The sequence below is a fragment of the Thermobia domestica genome, chromosome 5 (genome assembly GCF_964235325.1).
Source record: "Thermobia domestica chromosome 5, izTheDome1.hap1.1, whole genome shotgun sequence".
Taxonomy (NCBI): domain Eukaryota; kingdom Metazoa; phylum Arthropoda; class Insecta; order Zygentoma; family Lepismatidae; genus Thermobia; species Thermobia domestica.
Genome location: NC_137458.1, coordinates 178,748,376 through 178,769,747, shown reverse-complemented (window position 1 = coordinate 178,769,747; position 21,372 = coordinate 178,748,376). Strand labels below are relative to the sequence as shown.

General features: G+C 33.7%; 1 protein-coding gene across 1 annotated transcript in view; it reads right to left on the bottom strand.

Moving 5' to 3' along the window:
- The window catches only part of apolpp (retinoid- and fatty-acid binding glycoprotein apolipophorin), a 248,875-nt gene extending 228,026 nt beyond the window's left edge, over positions 1–20,849 (bottom strand). Inside the window, exons 1-2 of the mRNA XM_081759450.1 lie at positions 20,706–20,849; positions 7,436–7,483 (exon numbers count right to left, since the gene is read on the bottom strand). Coding sequence (XP_081615576.1) covers positions 7,436–7,483; positions 20,706–20,766 — 109 coding nt within the window. The 5' untranslated portion in view covers positions 20,767–20,849. The remainder of the gene's footprint in view (positions 1–7,435; positions 7,484–20,705) is intronic.
- Between the last annotated feature and the right edge of the window lie 523 nt (positions 20,850–21,372).

The following is a 21,372-nucleotide window of genomic DNA, read 5'->3' as shown; positions in this document are numbered from 1 at the left end:
AGTTATTAATAATGGAAAGCACGCTTAAAGCTATGTCTAAAAGAAAAGAGGAACAGTTTTTATCATTTAATGTAAAATCATTTCTCAAAAGGAATGAAAATACGCAACAAGACAAAATCAACCTCAAAAATGAAGTTAATGAGTTTTATGAAACTTCCATTGAATATCTAAGGAAATGGAGTGTATTGTTCCCTACTTTTTCAATATTCAAATGGATGCTGTTGAACATCATCAGTTGGGAGCAGGTTGAAAATAGTGTTGCTTACTTCAAAGAGAAAAGTATTGAAATAAATTATTCTTTCGTTTTCTATCACGTGGCTTTGTTGAAGGATTTTGTTAATAATACGAGATAAAGGAGTGGAGAAAGGAAAATTAAAAAAAATCCATCCAGTGCAAGGGCGCCGATTTTGGGGGCTCGGGTCCCCCAGAGCTCATGTGTGCTTCCCTATTGTATTTATGAATATACAATATTTGGCATAATTTGAGTGCAATTTGTCTTAAAATCCTCATATATATATATATACCTTCTGCATCTGAAAGCGCCCACCCCCCAATTTACAGAGAAATCGGCGCCTTTGCTCCAGTGCCACGAGAAGTGGGTTTGTTTTTTCAATACCCGTACTAGGTCTGAACAGCACTCTGAATCTTTAAAGTTACACCAACATATGTTTGCGATCCCTGCTCATAATGGTAATACTGAAAGAATATTTTCGCTCATGAACATTCAATGGACAGACGAAAGAAACAGGATGGTAATGGAGGCCCTTTCTGCAATTCTTCAAGTGCTATAAATTTCAAAATGGATTATTGTGATTTTTATAACTTGGTAAACTTGTTAAAAAAAAAAGAAAGTTTTAAAGGCAGCTAGGTATTCTCATGAATCTGGTTCATGAAATGAATTCATGTTTTGCATTACATTATTGTCATGAACATACCTCATGTTTTCTTTTTTTTTTAAATAATTGATGAAATGTTTTATATACTTTTAGTAACGTATTCAAATGTTTCATTATTTTATATTTTCTTGTTAGCTGCTGATAGTTACTTGTCATTTAACTGATTCTACAACTTTTTCAATAGGTTTTAAAACGAAAAAGTATAAATTTGCCCGTTTTTATGAGAGATACAAAAAGAGAGAGAACAGAGAGGCTAAAAAATATATTTAGGGGGCAACCTAGCCAAAAATAAAAGGTGTCCCGTTTTTTCTAGTTGACGATTTGGTCACCCTAGACTAAGACCACAACTTGCAGTTCTTCTTGCCGATTGATGCTGCTTTTTACCTGCTATGATATGTCGGATAATAATGTGAAATAAACGAAGGTCAAGACCATGGCGTATTAGTGTTTCATGCACCTAAACCTGTAAAATATTTGTGCCGAAAACATCTTTCACTCACTAGCTAAAATTGAGGGTATGATCGCTCATCTTGCCTTATAAAGTATAGTCTTATGAAGAATATATATAGCATAATAAAAACCTTAAGACCAAATTCAATGATTTTCTATAGTTTTCTTTTTTAATAACGGGAAACTTGTTAATTTCATCACGATAAATCACGTTTGATACTAAGATGTCTGTTTCTGACTATATATATTTTTCATACTTTATTGGAGACAATTTTTTTTTTTTCAAGAAAAGAGGATGATAAAGGAAGCTATACAACACCATAAACTGAAAGCAATCGGTATTACTAATAGTGCACTAAATCTAAATAAATACATCATCAGAGGAAACAAAAAGTTATTTCCTAATTGTATTGTTTCAGTTTTATTAACATAAAAATTATACACTTTCTACAATGTTTTGTAAAGAAAAAAAAATTGAACAGGACCGGATGGGATTCGATCTGGTGTCAAAACGGTATAAGAATTACTAGTCCGTCACTCAACCCACTTGCCCACACAGATTTTCTTTTGTTACCTATCTTTTTCTTAAGAAATAAATGCTCATGGCTATAGAGCATGTCACTTCCAAACTTAAGACAACAGTTTTTCTCTTTGTTTATATATTTCCGTATAACATCTTGATTACAGAAGCTAATTTATATTTGGCAGACAATTTACACCCTAGATTTAAGCCAATAAATGCAATATTTTACTCCAATTTCCAGTTCCTTGGTTCAGTTTTTCTCCTACCAATCTTGTTATTCCCTCTGCAATCGTGCTGTGCTACTCCAAAAATTCCCTCGAAAACAATATTGCCAGTATACACAAAACCAAACATAATTTTGTTTTTGCTTATATTTTTATTATTTTATTATATTTTTTTTGGAAATATCTCCTTAGATGGATTGCTTTCTATTATCTCCACTTACTAATAACTAAATTTTACCCATAAACATATGGAAAATGAAATAATTGCGAAAAATCGTGAGTTACAGTATACGCGCAATTTTTTTTGCGCATGGGAGTACATAGGGGTTGTATATCTCTCTGGCGTTTGTTTCATGCCCAAATGATAATGAAAAACGAAGGATAACCCTTTTCCAGACTATAAATCTTTATTTTTTGGACTGTTTCGCCCAATGAACACCATATATCATTGACATTATAATTAATTGAATAGTTGATTTGAGAAACGCTATAAGTCAGCCATATGCCGAAAATGAGTTTACATGCAACTTTGATTTTTAAGGGTAGCTACACCACGGGTTGTGATATGTTAGAAGTTACGCTAATAGTTTGTGCAATATCGACTTGCAACAAGTGTCCTTGAGTTGAGAAACGTCACAAATCATTGGCTTACGGCATTATTGATATTATTGACTTATGATGTTTCTCAAATCAGCCATTCAAATGTGTATGTAATGTATTTGCTTATTACATACTGCATGCAAGAAGAAAGAAACACTGATCATAAATGAATTAGAAACTCCAACAAGAAGTAGCTTCAATCTTGCAAATGGTGCGAGATATTGTGAAAATAATCGAAAAATCTCCCTTTATGGTATCCCTTCCGATTTTAACCAAGACGTCTCTCACTTGTGTCTGTAAAGGGACATGTACAGATGTGAGGAATGACAGGGAGATTCATGCTCATATGTGAATAACACTGTATAGAGAGCTCAAATTCAGCTAGTAGCATATAAAAACATTAAAAATTAAAAATGATGAAGCAACACTCATTAATGCCAAGCAATATGGATTGACCCATTTTTAAAGCATTTGTTTTGACACTTGAAACCTGGCCCTTTTTCAGTATGGCATTGGCACTTGCATAATGTAGATGGATTTAATATTTTCATACCGGTTAAAAACTGCCAAGCATATAAAATATGGCTGCAAATAGTGTTTACTTTTGTCCAAGCACATATCTTGATTCTTTAAACAAATTTGATCTATTAGCAAATTATCATTTCGCTAAACATGCTTGGCAAATATATTTGTTTCATAGCACACAGGAAGGTGCAAGGGCGGATGGAGCAAAGGCAAGCGAGTGGCATAATGTAAAGGCGCCAATAGTACATTGACCAACTCATCAGGAATGATAGATGTGTGGCCACACTACAGCTTGTTGAATTGACTTCGTAATCTGTAAGTAGTGTTCTAACTTAATCTAAAGATAGAGGAACCGGAACTCTAAAATAAAGTAATCAAACTGCACCAAGATAACCAAGGCCTTACTGTGCCAACCACACAGAGTAGAAAATCAGAAGTATGGGATGAGGAATGGTCCCTTAAACTCCTATACTCCGGACCTGGTCCCGTCCGATTTCCTTCTGTTTGGTCATCTGAAAGCCCACCTTGGTAGGGAGCTTGCGAGTGGCCAAGAACTCACTGCGTGGTGAAATAGTGGTGTAATAGTCAGCGTCCGGGGTTTTTTCCAAAGTGCATCTAAGATAGGAATGGACGGAGGGCTAAATGTGTTACAGCGGATGGAGGACACATTAACATGCGTATGTACATAAAGAACACAAGTACATGCAAAATTTCATAGTCCTAGTACTACTATTAAAAAACTCGTGGCCCATTGTGAAAAAGTTTTTGAATGTTTTTTGGATATATATATATATTATTTATATTTAATATATACTGTAAATGTCATTAACAAACTTACAAAATGATAAAAATCAAAATCGATTATTATTATTATTATTATTATTATTATTATTATTATTATTATTATTATTATTATTATTATTACTCGTACTAGCTGAAATGTCTCCTCTCCGCCCAGGGAGTACAGGTTATGAGAAAGTATTTGAGCCTCTCCCCCTTAGGATACGTATTTCAATGAAAGCCGCATAATGACATAACTCCGAAATGTTATCCTTTTCTCAATTCAGCCCGCATCCCATGTCGATGCGGTATAAACATACAGTTACATGGCTTCGGAAGTATCACTATTCATCTCAGTGACCCTGAAAACTATGGACTGGACAATAATATCAGTCGTTTTCGACTGTTTTTATATGTCATCCTTTCTCCCCTCATCTTCCATCCGAAAATTGTCAATGTGGTTTTTTGGAGGCCTAAGGTTGATAATCACGCCAAATAATTGGTTTAATTGTAATAGGTATTGTAATTGGTTCAATTGTTGTACTGTGATGGGATCACATACAAACTCAGAATATCGCTCATATATATATATAGGCTATTATTATTAATAATAATAGATTGAAAGGTAGAAAATTGGAATAGTGTCCTTGTCCTTATTTCATTAGATGAAAGCAAATTAAACTATTATTGAGAGAAATTTCCACATCCTATATCTATTGTACATATAAAATAGCCCTAACCACTTAAATAAAAGATCTGATAAAAAATATCTGAATTCTGTTTCAATTTGAAGAGAATTATCAGAACTACAACTATGCAAAAAAGTAACCTTGAACCCTCGTAGAAAGATAGTACGATTCAATTATCAATAAGCAGTTCTCAGAAGAATGGAACAAAGTATGTTGGATTTTTTTTATGAATCTTTAGCGCTGTCACCGTTAGCTAAACTATCGAACTATGCAAAGAAAAAGCACTGAACTCATTTGTTTTAGGGATTGATATCACTCTCAAGTCAAAAGGTCAAGAGCTTATCTTTAGTCAATATAAGAAAGGTTAAGGCTACAGGCAATGTTCTTGCAGAAGGTTCATTACTAGCATTACGTGACAAAAGAAAGAAAGAAAAACTAAAAACTAAACACGATCGTCTAGTCATCAGACATTTTCCAGTTTAAAATTATAACACTTCATTAAATATTTACACTGAATATAGCGAAAATGTATATGAAATTCTTTTTAAAACCCTGGAGTCATAAGTACAACAATTTTATATAATTATGTTTGCTATAGATATACTGGAAATCTTTAGCATAAAAACCGATGTGCATGCGGTTGTAGCAGACGCTTTACAGAGTGATACAAGGGAAAGTTATTAGAGACTGATGTTGCTTTTCTTCTTTTCAGGAATCTCCTCGATTCCCGAATCGGAGCATGCTTTCAAATAGTCAATTAGAAAGTGGTAGTCCTCCCCAGATTTTGTGACTCACTAAACGTACATGTTTGTAATAACAGTCAATTTCGTTTCCTGCCAATAGCCGAGTGTATCTTACAAATATTTATTTATTTATTTATTCAACACAACAGGCTCTAGGCCCAGTTACAGTGTTGTTCCTTAAAAATACATTTACCCTTAGTTATATACATTGGCGTATTTACGATTTTGTTTCGGGGGGGGGGGGCTTTGCTAACTTCGGGGGACCTTTGTCTGAAAATGTGAAAATTCTGCAAGATATTTCATATACTTACCTATAGTAAGTAAGATTTAGGGGGGAGGGGGGCTTAAGCCAAACACATCTATAACACATCTGCTTTCAATTGCATTGTAGGAAGCACTTATCCTCCATATAGGAGACTTAGCGAGGATATTTGTTCTTGCCTTTTTGCAGCAAAATGTACTGCTATTTCCTACGCGGGTTTTTACCTCATGGGACATGCAATTGAACCTTCGAAGTAAGATTTGGACAGTCCATTTTACCATGTAGTAATTTGTGTAAAAATAAAAGATCCGTATGTTCTCTCCGTTGTTTCAACGTGTTCATATTGAAGTTTTATACTATTTCTGAATGTGACTCGTATTTTGGATATATGCCAGTTTTTCTATAAGTAAGTAATCTCAAGAATTTTGATTGTATTCTTTCAATCATATCTACTGTATGTGTTTTAGCGTTTTTGGTGACCAAGACAGAGTCTCATATTCTAATTGCGATCTCACAAAACAGAAGTAGAGTTTGATTAACGTAGCATCATTTTGAAACTCTTTACCTATTCTCACAACAAAGCCAAGATTTCTGTATAAATTATTAACAATTGTTTCAATATGATTAGTAAAACTTAATTTAGGATCAAATAGCACTCCTAGATCTTTAATTAAAGTAGGTGTCTCTAAAATAGTTCCTTCAATAGAATAGTCATATTTAATGGTGTTTGCTTTGCGGGTAAAGGAAAGAGTTTTGCATTTATTTACGTTCAACTTAAACTTGTTACTGTCAAACCAGTTCTTAATATTACATAAATCTATTTGCAGTTTGCACAGTCTTCAAGCGAATTAATTTTGGAGAATATTTTAAGATCGTCAGCGAATAGAAGAGTGTTAGAAAAATGAATATAAGACGGTAGGTCATTTATCACTAATAGAAATAAGAGTGGACCAAGATTTGAACCTTGAGGGATCACAGATAAGGCTGTGAATTTTTTTTAGATACATATCCTTGTACATAACGGCCTGTTGACGATTTTGCAAATAGGATGCGAAAAAACTTTTTGCTTGCATAGAGAAATTAAAAGTCGTTAGATTTTGCAACAGTACATCATGGTCTACCAAATCAAAGGCTTTTGGAAAGTCAGTATAGATCACATCCACTTGATCCCCTCTATCCAATTCATTTGCAATAAAAACTGTAATAAGTAATTTCCAATAAAAATTTGACTCTTAAGTCTTCGGTCAAATACTCGAAAATTAAAATAATAATTAAAAAGCATTGACTTGTTACTATGTTGTTAAAATTGAGAAACTGGACAAGGAAGAACGCCAAAGAGAAAAATTTTCCATTTTTACCATCCTTGAACATACCAGCTTCACAGATACATCTCGCTAATCTATTCTCATTGAAAGGATTTGGAAGGGGAAATAATCTGAAAATCAAAGAACTCAACTTTGGTTCACATTTTTTTAATGCTTAATGCTCTAATCTTTTCTGTGCCAGATAAGCATGTGCTTTAGAGCTTTTATTCTGTAACTGGAGGTGCCTTATGTGAACTTCTGGTGGACAATAACTTCTTCCTCTTATTGTATCTTGATTTCATCCATCCTTCCACCAAATTTTAACATCTATCTCCTTCAGTCTACAGGGATAGATGTTAAAGATATTAGTGTTAAAAATTTGATTTTATTGTAATTTCTTCAGCACTAGGTGTAAGACAAATAAGTTAATCATACTTACTTCTTTTACATCCAACGGGACATTGTCGCTGTTGTCTACTGACAGGACCTGAAATGATACAGAGAAGTTTAGTAAATTTAATACGTATACTTAAGGGAAGGTATACCTAATTTTCATTTGATTTATTTGAATTTATACTAGCTGAAGTACCTGTACTTTGAACGGGGGAATAAGTTTATGGAAAATATTTGAAACCTCTTCCTCATTAGGATACGAGATACATATTTCAATGAAAGTGTAATGATAAAAATTTACAAGATACTCTACTTGTGGTTTAAATTTTGAATCACCCTACATTCTAGAATAAAGATTTTAAAAACCTCTTTGAAGTGGATACTATGTTCCAAAAATCATATCAAATGAGCCACCCGTTTCTCTGACCCCGAAAACTACGGATTTAACACTAATATTGGTCATTGTAGAAATTTTATTTTTCTCTCCTCCCACCCACCCATGCCGGTGGGGCTCAATGTTGATTTAAATGGGTCAGGAATCTCATTATTCATCTCAGCGACCCCCGAAAATATGAATTCGATACCAGGTTTCCCCTTCCCAAGTCTCCTATGGCTGTTAGAGGGTTTTTACCACACTAAAAGCTAAAATTGGACTTAAAGGACATAAGGAGTGTCACTTTTCATCTTAGCGACCCTGAAAACTATGGATTTGTCACTAATATCAGTCGTTTTCGATTATGCTACCTCCATCCCACCCACTAGACATGCTAATGGGAGCTGAACTTGGATAATAGAAGTAACTGGAATATCAATATTCAACTCAGCAACCCTGAAAGCTACGGATTTGGCACTAATACCGATCGTTCCTTGTTATTTTTTACACGTGCATCCTTTCCAAGCCATCTGCCAGGGATGTATTTAAAGTTTGGTTGAAAGTCTGGTATATAGGTACATCTAGGTATATATACAAGACTATCTGAAATGTCCCTTCTTCGCACGGAAAGAGCAGGTTTATGAATTACTTTTCCCTTGGGATATGTATTTCAGTGAAAGTATAATGATAAAAATACAGAAAATACTCTACTTTAGGTATAGGCCTACCCTTTGTGATAACCTACTTTAATCGAATCGCTATGGTTAAAAAACACAACTTGATATAGGTACTAACTATGTCTATGTACCAAAATTAGTTTCAAATGAGTCAGCTGTTTTTCCGACCCCGAAAACCATGAATTCAACATTAATCTAAGTCATTTTTGATATGTTATTTTTCACCCCTCTTCTTGTCGATTTGGCTAAACTTTTACATAAACGGTGTTGAAACCGTCACTGTTGTTGTGGCTGCTCATTGATTTCTCAACTACAGCTATCTTGCTCAATTACCTCAAAAACTAAAGTTCGTATTATTTTAATCATATCAGAAGAGTTTATAATTCTCTAGAAAACTTCAAAGCAATTAATAACTTACAGAAGATTAGTGACAGTAGCTACATTAACTTGACAGATTACATTAATTGTAGGAAAGGCCACAAGTTGAATATATGTATACAGAAAGGAATATATATGTTTAATACAGCCGTAATTGGTTATTACTAGTTAGATTATTTAGTCCACTTTTTCAATACTCGCACGATATCACAAAGTGATTGAAACCATAATATGATGCATCGATGTGTTATGATTAAGCTGTCTTGTTACTTTTTATTTCACTTAAGTTGATCTAGATAAAACCAAGAAGTAACACAAGGTTTTATTAAAGTTTAGTATACAAGTAAAATATATCTATGCAGTAATCATGCTGCATAAAATAATACGCACTAAGAAATATGCATCAAACAGCGTCTTTGACACATGTATTTCCAATTGATTGATTTGACTCCATTATTTCAGCTCCGAGGCCATATAAGACGAGTCTACTTGCTACAGTGGAATTCAAACACTTCTCGGGTTTAGTACTGGAGGTAAGCATTCCACCATGAATTAAAGTAGTAATCAAACACAGAGGTCCCTTGTGGCTATATAGCTATCATAATCCAACCATTGTTCTGGACATTTACTATGGCCAAATCTTTATTTCATCAAAAGTGACAATCCGATGCAGCAACTTTTTAAAGTTATTCCATGCATATTTTCATATGGTGATTCTTATTGTCAATTTATAACCATACTTTTACTACTCCTAGCCCAAATGCACTGTCAGTTTTTTGTTTGTTTGTTTGTTTGTTTGCTGTACAGAACGGCCTGGCCTAGTTTGAAGTTCGTAAAGAAAAATAACTCGCAATTGTGTATTCCCAAATGTACATTTTCAATATTACGACCCAGCTCAACAACGCACTACCTCCTGACTGCTCCCCTCTATACACTATATTCACAATTGTGTACTCCAAAATGTACACTTTCATACGACCCAGCTTAACAACGCAACATCTCCTGACAGCTTCCCTCTGTACACTCCCCTCGCAATTGAGTTCGTGAAGTTAACGCATATTTTTAGTCCATCCTTGTGTTGTGTTCTTAAAGTGAGTTTACCATTAGACGCCAAAGCTTGCATTTCATTTGCACCAACTAAATATAATGTATATGAATGTTTTGAAATTTTAGTGCTTGTGACATAATCATATCACACGGAATATAAAATAAGTGTAATATGAGATATGAAATTTTGATATAATTCATTTCTTAAGTGGTGGTACCATGCTCAGATCGGTTTATCTATTGTGGGCATTCTTTTCTTTATATGTACACAAAAAAATGTTGCATCTGCACTCGTGGTACGAAGAGGGTACTAATACCACTGATTAATTGTATACTATAGTTAATAAGTTATAAAGTATGCTGCATGCATTTGATTTACTTAATAATTTAAATAACTATATAATTTACTAAATTGTAGCAAATTTACGGAAAGTTATGTAGGGAAAATAGCCTGTTATAATCCCGTAATTTTTGAGGAATGTTCCAAAGATAGTAAACATCGTGATATGGATGGATGGATTAGAGTTTTAGCTTCCTTTTCAACAGCGAGGCTATATGAGGCATTGATCTAAATCTTAAGGTGGAGTCCCAACTTCATGAGCTCCCACCGGGGATCAAATTGGATCTCCTACCCGAAGACGCGTACGCTAATTATGTAGCAATGGAGAGCTCAAAGATCACCAGATATAAGATGAAAAAGCATGTAAGAAGATATAATACAAAATTGTTACAAATAATTCATTAAAACTCCCGTAGAATTATCTCTATACTCTCTAACGTTATCTTTTTATACTCCGTGTATACAGGTGAAGAAGGGAGGGAAGCCATCTTAAGTATGCAAAATTATTTTTTTGAATAATCTCCCTGTTTTGTCCTTTGTAAAAAGTTTTTACTGTGTGACCATCGTGGATTTTTAGGGTAAGTTAGTAGTTTTCTGCTTAGCAAATTTAAATGTATCTTAATCATCTTAAATTCTAAAACTGATTTCTTAGCTAGTAACATAAGAACGAAACAACATAATGACGATATGACTTTCATCTACCCTTTCTTGTACCAATTTTGTCAGATTCCTTTCTAGTTTCTAATTTAATGCACATCTTGGTTCACTTCAAAACAATAGATCCCTGTCTTCAAGTGATGGTAAGCGCAGGCCTACTACTATTGCTGAAGAAATTTACAAATACTTCCTTAAAAATATGTTGTCATTATAGACAGCAAAAAGTGATGGTTTAAATACAATTAAATTTAACACCAAGAACATTACTTTAGAGTGTTACTTCAACAACAAAAGTCTGATGTAGTTAACACGATCTGGATTATTGATGAGACACAGAACCGGTATTGAGCGGTGGTAAAGAACTAGGCGAAAGGACAAAGGAATGCAGAGATATTAATTCTTTCTATATATGCCTGCGTTGTTAGTAACACCTAACTAGCATGGTTAAAGTTAGGTACTGAGGTATTAATGTTGATAATTGTAATATTCGTCAGGGATAAGCGAAATATTTTTGCTAAGAATAATTTTAGCTAGCAAGGGTATTACAACAAAAGAAACACTGACCAAAGCTTCAACACACACTGTATTTTAAACTATAATGTGTACACATTACACAATGTACACATTATAGTTTAAAATACAGTATGTGTTGAAGTTTTGGTCAGTGTTTCTTTTGTTACAATATTCAATCCAACGCCATGGATAGTCTTGTTAAGGGTATTCAACCTCCTCAAAGTTTTATGCATCAGATAGATTTAGCTATACTGTAACTTTCAACATGCATTTTTTAAAATGCTGTCTATTCGGTTAAAGGATCTTGCCCTTTCTTCGGAGAAGTGCGATGTAGAATCATTTAAATACTTTTTATAAGTTAGCCTACAAAGCTATCAATATCTTCTGGGAACAATTGTACAGAAATTTACGAAAAGGTTATAGTGGATATGCTAAGTGCTTTGATATTTTTTGTAGAAATTCTAAGCATGGCCATTACCTTAGATTGAAATATAAATAACAATACCATTGTAGTATTGGTTTTTGTTCTTTTGCAATGAGTAAACCCTTACCAATATATTTGACATTTAAACCAAGTAGCAAACAATGTATTATATTTTCTGTAATCTTGCACAAGAATTGTTTTGTGAAAGTATTAACTTTCTGACAAAATTTGCATTAGTAGAAGTGCTGCCATCTGTTTCGATACTCTTACACTTGTTCTCGATGTATTTCAACACATAAATATCATTCAAAATTTAACCAAGAACATTTAACACTGTATTTGATTGCTTTGCCGTTCGTTTCCCGATGCACTTCTGGAATACATAAGAATGTGGAAGCAAACACCTGTATCATGATTGAGACAATTTACGAATGCTGGTTGGGAAAGGGCAAGGGAATTACCAGAACATTCCAAAGACATCATTGATTTGCAGTATACACTTTTCGTGTTATTCTTCTCAGAAAGAAACACTACACCATTTGTTAAACAACCTTTCGCTAAAGCAATCGGTGGTGTAGTGGTAACGTGCCAGACTTCCAAATGGAAGATCTAGATTCGATTCCCCAAAAGGTAGTATGATTTTTCGCATAAAATAATGGCTGCAGAGATTTATCTTCTGATGGAGAACTTACAAGACATCACTGACGATAATTCAAATAAACAGTGTGTGCTTTCTATATCATACACTGTAATGATAAGTATGTTTTATATTAATATTCGTCTCCCTCTCTCTCTGTCTTGACGTTTCCCTATCCTCTCTTTGCATCTTTCACTTCTCCCCCTCTCTCCCTCTTACACACTTCATGTTCCAAAGTTAAAACGGAGCAAGAGCCCGATATACCTGGTCTGGAGAATCTAATTAACTGTTAACTTCGGCGTCGTGTTTTTCATGCTCTGGGAATAACATCTCCAGTCCTGGTCATCTCTGACAGAAATACTGTTTAAACGCAAGGGAATAAGTAAAATCTCTTTTATATCCTCTGGGTTACCGAGTCTCAGTTATATCCGGAAGAGATTAAATCAATGCTGGATGTTCGGAACAAATAAATCTTCGGAAAAGACTAGAAAATGGTAACTTTTTGGTTATTTGAAAACAAAATTGTATTTATACTATTTCGACACAAAATTTGTTCCCATCGTATAATTCAATGTGTTTTTTTTTCACGTTGAAATTAGAAACATGCTACATCTATGAGGAATATAAACTTTTCCTTTCCAACATTTGTAACTTTTCATTACGATACAGTTTGAACTTTTAATATAGGGTATTTCTGATAGAAATGTAGCAGTGAAATATTACTGTTCAGTTTTCTCTTTCTTTCCCTTTTCTTTTTGTTTTGTTTCTATTTTTTCTTTTTTGTTCAGTTTGCATTAGTAATCTGAAATGGAGGATATGACCAACGCTATCTACTGGGTATATTAGAATGTATTTTGGAACAGTACGTCCAATGAACACTACCGAATTTGGAATCGAACCACGCGGAAACAAAGCATGTGTGTTAAACTTTTGACATTATCCCAGATGTGTCTCGGAGATCTACAGTTCTACTAGAAATTGAGTATGTTATCCATTATGAAAGTGACATCATAATGAATGTTTAAAGCATCCTCTATAGATAGTAAATTTTTCTTATAACATTCTAAAGTATAACTTCAAATTTGCAGGTTGATCTTTCAAACCCCCCCTCCCCCAAAATCCGGCTATGAGTGTTAGTAATTTTAAAATATGCGAAACTTGAAGTCTAGACAGAGTTTGGCACTGAGATGTAGAAACCAGTGCCAACATTCAAAGTTGAATGAAAGTTTAATGGCTGACCTTGAACTTCGATTGATTAAATATGCAAGACTAAACTAATGAGTAGAAGGCTATTGAGATAACGAAAAGGATACGTCGTGAGTTTCAATTTGTCGTTTTGTAGCAAAGTTTATCAGAAAATCGTGCAACACATTACTCAATCATTACGTAATATATAAAAATACAAAATAGCTGATCTCACGTTTTCGTAACGGCCACGATCCTCTGCCCGAACTTTCAATGAAATTTGAAGTGAGTCCAATGTCACAAGTGAGCAGGTCACCTAATTCTCAAAGGTCACACAAGGAGTGAGTGGAAATATATATGGTTTTATTATTATACTTTGGAAGCAGAAAAAGATGACTTGCTGACATAGTAATGATTATTTAATATGATATTGCAGTAGTATTGCACAAAATTTCCTGCAGATATAAAACTAATACTTTTAATGTGTGAATTATACAAGTAATATGGGCGATATAAATTTTAAAAAAATGATTGATATTCAAACATTGTTTCTAACATTGAACAGAACTCACGACAATCAGAAATAGCGCTATGCATTGCAAGAAATCTAAATGAGAAAATAAACAGAAACCAAGATTTTAGTATAATGTGAATTAGCTAAGTTAAAAAAAAAGTTATTATAATCCCTTAAGATGAATGCGATGTTTGCATTCGAGATGTCTTATGTCAATATCTTCATCTGACTGATAGCTTGAGAAGACACTAAAATCACGTTGCCAAGAAAATTCTGTTCTTTCTACAGGGTTACCAACCACATTGATTTTTTTGTTTTCTAATCAATGACATTTTCGTGTAATGTCATTGTGTTCTTACTTCGCATCCACTTGAAATAAATAAAAATATCTTCCATTCCAACGCGTATGAAACATTCGACTGCATCAGATTACTTATCAAACAATAATGAACGATCTTCTCCCATCCTAATTAATTAATTACAATATTGACTCTTTAACGAATACGTGAGTTCATTACGACGACTCTTACAGATTGTAGTAAAACTGAGGCCCCCACGAAGTTTGAACGCGGGCCCACCCTCACAGTAAAAGAGCATATAAATTATTTAACTTGAGTAACAGTCTCTCTCCGTTGTGTAAACGTTATTTCTTTGTTATATCAGAGCTGGAGTCACGAGAACTAGAACTTCCTATGGAAAACCTTTGAGTTTTACGTCCCACGGTTATGCCGGTTAGGCTAAAGGAGACGGTGATTATGAGAAATGAATAAAATGGTTGAATGAAGAAAGTGGGAGGAAACGGGAGAACCCCGAGAAAACCCACGCACACGGTGTTTGTCCACCACAAAGTTCACTTGGCGGGGGCTGGGATCGAACCCGGGACCCCAAGCACCAGAGGTGAACGCTCTACCACTAAGCCACCGCGGCCCCAACTTCCTATGGAGTCCCTGAAACAACATCTAACATAGTTTCTTTCTACCTCCTTTCATTGAGATGTGACTGCGTGATCGTTGAACCCTTAATGAATAAACTGAAATAAATTTTACAGTCACTAAATTTTAATCGATAATCAAGGTCACTGAACCCAAATCCTAAACAGTTTCTCTCTATCTTCAACTAGGTGCTAGGATAAATTCTTAAAAAAGAGAAAGCTAACCAAATGGAAAAGACCTGCTAGTTTTATAGTGATTATATTAAAAGTAGAATCATAAATTAAGGTAGTGAAACAGTCATGCCTCATCCTCTGGACAGAACACCCATTATCATTCCATTGTTAAGACAATAAATTCCTATGCTAAGCATTTCGTTATTTCACTGTTTAATCCAAATTTGCAAGCATCCGTATTAGATAATCGGCTACATTCCCTTACACTCTAGAAGGCCACAGCATTCTGTTGAATCTGGATGACTGATAAAAACCACAAATCTAAAGATATTAATTGTTAGTAACCTGCTGATCTAACATGAGCACACCTTTGAGAAATCTCATGATGCCGTTATCTTTTCTACCATGCAATTAGTTCTTAAGACTGTTGGCAAAATCTAGCAGAAATCTCTTGATGATTGTACACTTTCGAGGATACTGCTTTTGAGACTTCTTTCTTACAAGTTGCGATGATTCCCCTTAGTATTACTTGTGAGCATGAAAACAAAAGTAAGGGCGTAGGCGGTGGCGCGAAACAAAGTACAATGACATAGTGTCTCTATTTTATATATGTAAATCTTGAAATGCTCTTGTAACTTTTAAATTAATTGATAAAATTCTATGAAATTTTGAAATATGCTAATATAATTTTTCAGTTCATAACATTACACGTATAAGTCCAAGCTTGTATTTTTCGGAATGGATAGAGCTACTACCTAATTTTCTCTGGGGGTCGTACAGAAGTTGATTGTATCCGCATATTAAGCAGATTCTCAAAATAGATATTAAAATGTACTTATGTAAAGGGCACTTATATAAAGGGGTACTTATAGTCTAATTAGCACACTATTTTAATTTACATATTATATATTATACATATTATTAATCTGCGTAAAATCAAGCATTACACATTTCAACATGCCAAATCATAAATTATTAATAGACTACACTTTACACGGTTAGGATAAGCTAAATAATACATTTGGATATATCATTTAGGTTTCACCTTTTAATAGTAAATGATGAAAACATAAGTGCAAAATTTTATTTTTACATCATTTATCATAGAATAAGCTTATTTTTATTGTTTATCTACATTATGTATTTCTTTTGTCTGACTGTTCTTCTTAAAACCAGGTTCTATCCATTTACCTAATATAACTAGACGAGATAGCAAATCAAGAAACCAGGGCTAGAGAGAAGAGTTTATTTTTCCATAATTCAAAAGAATATATATAAAAGTAAATTAAAGAGCTTGAATGGAGGTATAAATTCAGAAGTAAAATTAGGCATAAGGCACACGGAAGAACAGAGTAATTATGATTTCTTAACATATATTCTACTTTATTCACAATTATTGTGTTAATCAGGGATGGTTCTATAATGTAGTCACAAAGACATCCCAATTAATATGAAGTAAAATAATGAAGGTAAAATATGGACATTTATTCCTGTATACAAATTAGAAACGACTGAAGGAAAAAATTAAACATTTTAATATGGAGTTTTCAATGCTCATTGATTGATGTTTATGGGAGATTCGGCAACATGGTGTAAGTCACGCTGCTTGATGTTCAGCACGTAATGCTTGATGCTTCACGTGTTCTGATTTGGCTCTTTCTAGCGATTACCTGCCTCATACAGAAGCCCTTTAAACGCTTGCCTTTATGTACAACGTAACCAAGCATTCTTCGTGACTTGAAAAACGAATCCATTTTGGTCGGCATATAGGACCGCAGGAGAACAGGAAATAGGGCGGAGCCTAAGCTCTGTGGTATGTTGACGCACTCAACCCGAGCGAAGTGAGATGGATTTGTTCCACTTCTCACACATATTCAAAAAGATGACTCATAGATTATTGTAGCAAAGATGAGAATAATCTACATGATAATCTACATAAGATGAGAGTTTCGAATCATCGTTTGTTTGCGGCGCTCATATTCAGAGTATTAAGGAGAAAAATAAGAACATTCATTCGTGTAGTTTATAATTTTGGAATTTAATAACACCGGTTATGTTTATTGAGTTCTGATATGTTTATTGAGCTTTTTTAATACAAGCATTTAGGGAACGAATTATTATTCTTGAACTACATTTTAAGTTGATTTACCATTAAAATGTTACTGCGAAAGAAAACATGCTAAACCACAGGTAAAATGTAAATGTTACATTTGTAATTCAAAATTGTAAAATAACAAGTAAGGAACAAGTAAGTTGTCAAGTTATGTACGGTAGGCAGGCAACACTCACTGGGGTTCAGTAAATTCCATACACGATGGACTTCAGGTATATTTTGAAGCTCGATTGTGCGTATAGGGATTTCCAAACGCGTTTTCGGCATGGGATATCAGTGTTCGATTCTCGGTAGAAAACATGTGAATCAGAGTCCAGGTTAAACAGTCGATCTACGACTTAAGGCTGAAAATCAATGTTGACTGAATTACATATTTGCTTTAGAAACGATCAAAATCGGATGCATACTCGTTTCAATGCATCATAAAAATATAATTGTGTCTCTGTTTTAAAAATAAGTAAAAAATACACGATAAACGTAGCTAATTAACTTTCACTATTAATTTTTTTTATCACTTTCCAATTATATTCCTAAGTGTTTATGTTAATGGGTACTCTAAAGAATGATTTTTAAAGGATCGATTGAGAAAGAGCACGATGAGGCAGTGGTAGAGTGCTCATCTATGCGCAAGAAGTTCCTGGTTTAACCCGCCCACGCGAATTTGTGGTGGACAATATCATATCGGTATGTTTTCTGAGGGTTGTCTCGTTTCGTCGCGCTAATTATTATTATTTCACTAATTATTTCATAATTCACTTTCATTAATTTATTCGTCTCCTTTAGCCTAAAGGACAGTACCATAGGTCATACAACTAGAAATTTCATTTCATTTACAGAATCGATTGAGAAAATTCAATTGAAGAAATAGATTGAGTAGTGTTGGCAACATCAATTGTTTTTCACTTCTTCAATAGCCTGAATTCTTTATGCTGAATAAAATACAGTATGTAAAGTTAAATCATTTTGTATGTAAGACAAAATTATGCGAGGATAGATATAGCAAAAATTGCAAATTTTGTTGCAGTATTTGTAAATATTATCAAAATTTAACGAATGTATTCAAAGTAAAACATCACTGTAGGCCTCAAACCCAGGCGATGATTTTGTGAGGGGTGATTTCCCTGTTGTAGAATTCTAGAGCCGCCACTATAGTTAATGGGTCGGAAGTAAATTTGTTTATATTTCCTATGCAAACAGTTCCTTTCTTAAGATTATTATTTATTTTCTGATTTTCACAACAACTCTTGTTTCCAGTTTTTCGTATATCTTTTCGAATCGTGAGTAAAAACATAGCCATCACACATCTGCTCTATTAGCAGCCTCGGCCAGCTATTGGTTTGTTGAATTAGAGTTTAGCGCCTCTTTCAGCTCCAAGGATAATGAGACATATATCTACAGTATAACGTGGAATCCGAACAGCGACGACGCTAGAAGGGGACAAGGAGCCGGGTGCCCCTCGACTGCCCTCAGACATGTTTTATTGTAATATAAGTAAAGTAATATAAAAATATTATTTTCAGTATTATAAAATAATAGCTGCCCCTTAAATATGTTTCTGCTCCTTGCCTTTCAAGAACTCGAGAAGAAGTGACGTCGTCACTGAATCGAACTCAACCACATAAACTCCCACCAGAAATCGAGCCAGAGTCTTCCTCATCGAAGAATCAGCCACTTATATTAGGTAAATGGGCTTAAATCTAGCTAAGGAGAAACGCGCAGACACGATGTTATTGAAAGTTCAATTACAAAATAGAAATTATATAATATTTTAAGAAAAGTTACAATCTCAGTATCGATTTTTTAAAATTGAAAAGTATAATCATCCCACAAAATGTGATTCTAATAAATTTAAATTCAATAACGTTAATAAAGCAAGAAACTGATTACCTGAAGTTGATAAATTATTGCTTAATTATCGACGAAGCAAGTAATAAAAATTACAAAAATGTTACTTTTATTATCTTTCAATTTTTTTTTTTGTTTGTTTGATTTTAAAATTTCTGCATATTTATAGCTGAGCAAATTCTTTTTATGACGATTTTTAATCAAGGAAAGAGACGTAAGGAAGCAATGATAATTTTCAGCGATCATTTCCAAGATATGGATGACACAAACACGTATTTCAATATATTTTAACTTTTATATCCTGAGTTCAATATGAACTTTTAATACTTAGAAAATAATGGATATTGTATTATTTAATTTAATGTTGAATCCTGTACTTACTATTACTTAAGACGTTAATGTTAGCATTACTACATTAATGCCTTAAGTAATTTCCTTCAGTGAGTTTTTACTTCACATTAAATTATACTTATATACATTGTTTGTTCTGTTTGAAGTTTATAACTGAGATTAAAAGGTTTATAATAGTATCAGACTATATTTAAAATAAGCCAATGAGAATAGAAACCATTTACTACTTATTTTTCTCTGAAATCGTTCATATTTTATGTCCATTATTTCACTTCAGTTTCAACTATTTTTTGTGAATCTTTCTCTTGTGTCTAATTTATTGAAGTTAGTTTGACCGAATGAGACAAAACATTTCATGCGTATTTCAAGAACTGAATGGGACGATTTAGAAATAACAAAGAAAATTGAAAATCGAATTGGTTAACGAAAAATTTCGGTGTGTAAAATTGAAATTTCGTAAAGACTAACGATATTGTTCACTAAGATAATCGAACAAAATTAACAAATTTCTACCGGAGCAATCGAAACACATCATAAACCTAGAATTTGAATATGTGATTTAACATTTAACTGAACGAGAAGACAAAAGGACCACGTTCGCTCAATGTTAGAGTGCTCGCTTCTAACGTGCGGGATCTCTGGTTCCATCCTAGCTTCAACCCACTTTAGTCATTACACCATTATCATCCATCTTATCATCACCGTCTCCTTTAGTCTTGGTAATAATCGTAAGACGTTAAACGCAAAAAAAAGAAACTATTCCAAGTAATATATTAGCTACCCCTATTCAGTTCCGTATTCTTTATTCAATTAATTCTGAAGCGCTTTTAATATTTCTCTCTCTGCTATTTTTTCTAAACTAAATATCTAAAATGTTTAGATTTTCTTCTTGTTTTGTTACCAAATGTGAGGGAAAAACACAAAAAACACTAGATTTTCTTTCAGATTCAGCACACTCAATGACATTTACTTGTGGTGAGAATGCAACAGCACGCAAATTGCATTTTTATTTTAGTTTTTGGGAATTAATGAAACACTACTGCACCAAACTAGTGAAATTTTAGCACTATAATTACTTCAAAATAACAGCATTATTATTCCTTCAATTTAGTAGTAGCGGCATCGTTATCCTATAGCCCACTTGCACTTTTACTTACCCGTGTATACTATTGAGAACAACAGTACTGTCGGTAACAACGTGCAGAGCCAGTTCGCCATGGTGTCCGGCCAGAGGGAGATGATGCGGAGGCTCCCTTATATAGGGAACGCACGCTTAGCTGGTCAGTGGATGCGTCACGGGGTCAATCTGCTATCACATATGCTAACACATAAAGAGACAAATGTTCTCGTGTAACGGGAAGATTATCCTAACATTTTCTTAACAGATAGTTCCGAGATTTATCTTATAATGGTATGTGAAGATAGTGCTCCTGGTTAATTTTACTAAAGGGAAGTAAGTAAATAATAAAATAACAATAATGAAACATTCGTTTTAACTTTGACTTTGATCCCACTACATACGTAATATACAATACTACTTTGAAACTACATTTTATTAAATGAACGTGGAATCAATTTTGTCCCCATATTAAGTTTTCGAACTAAACGTATTATTGAAACCGGTTATATTAGTCTATGTTTAGTTTGGACTCGAATGTAAAACCTTGTTAGCTTACCATACAATCAAAATATCTTGTTTTATTGGAAGGGAGTTGACTAAAGCCAATTCTGCATTAACTGCTGATTAACCATCTTCTAACTTGACCTTGCTTTTAGTACGTCGTGGATTTAAGGGAGACAATGCTCCTTTGTTTTTCATGTAAT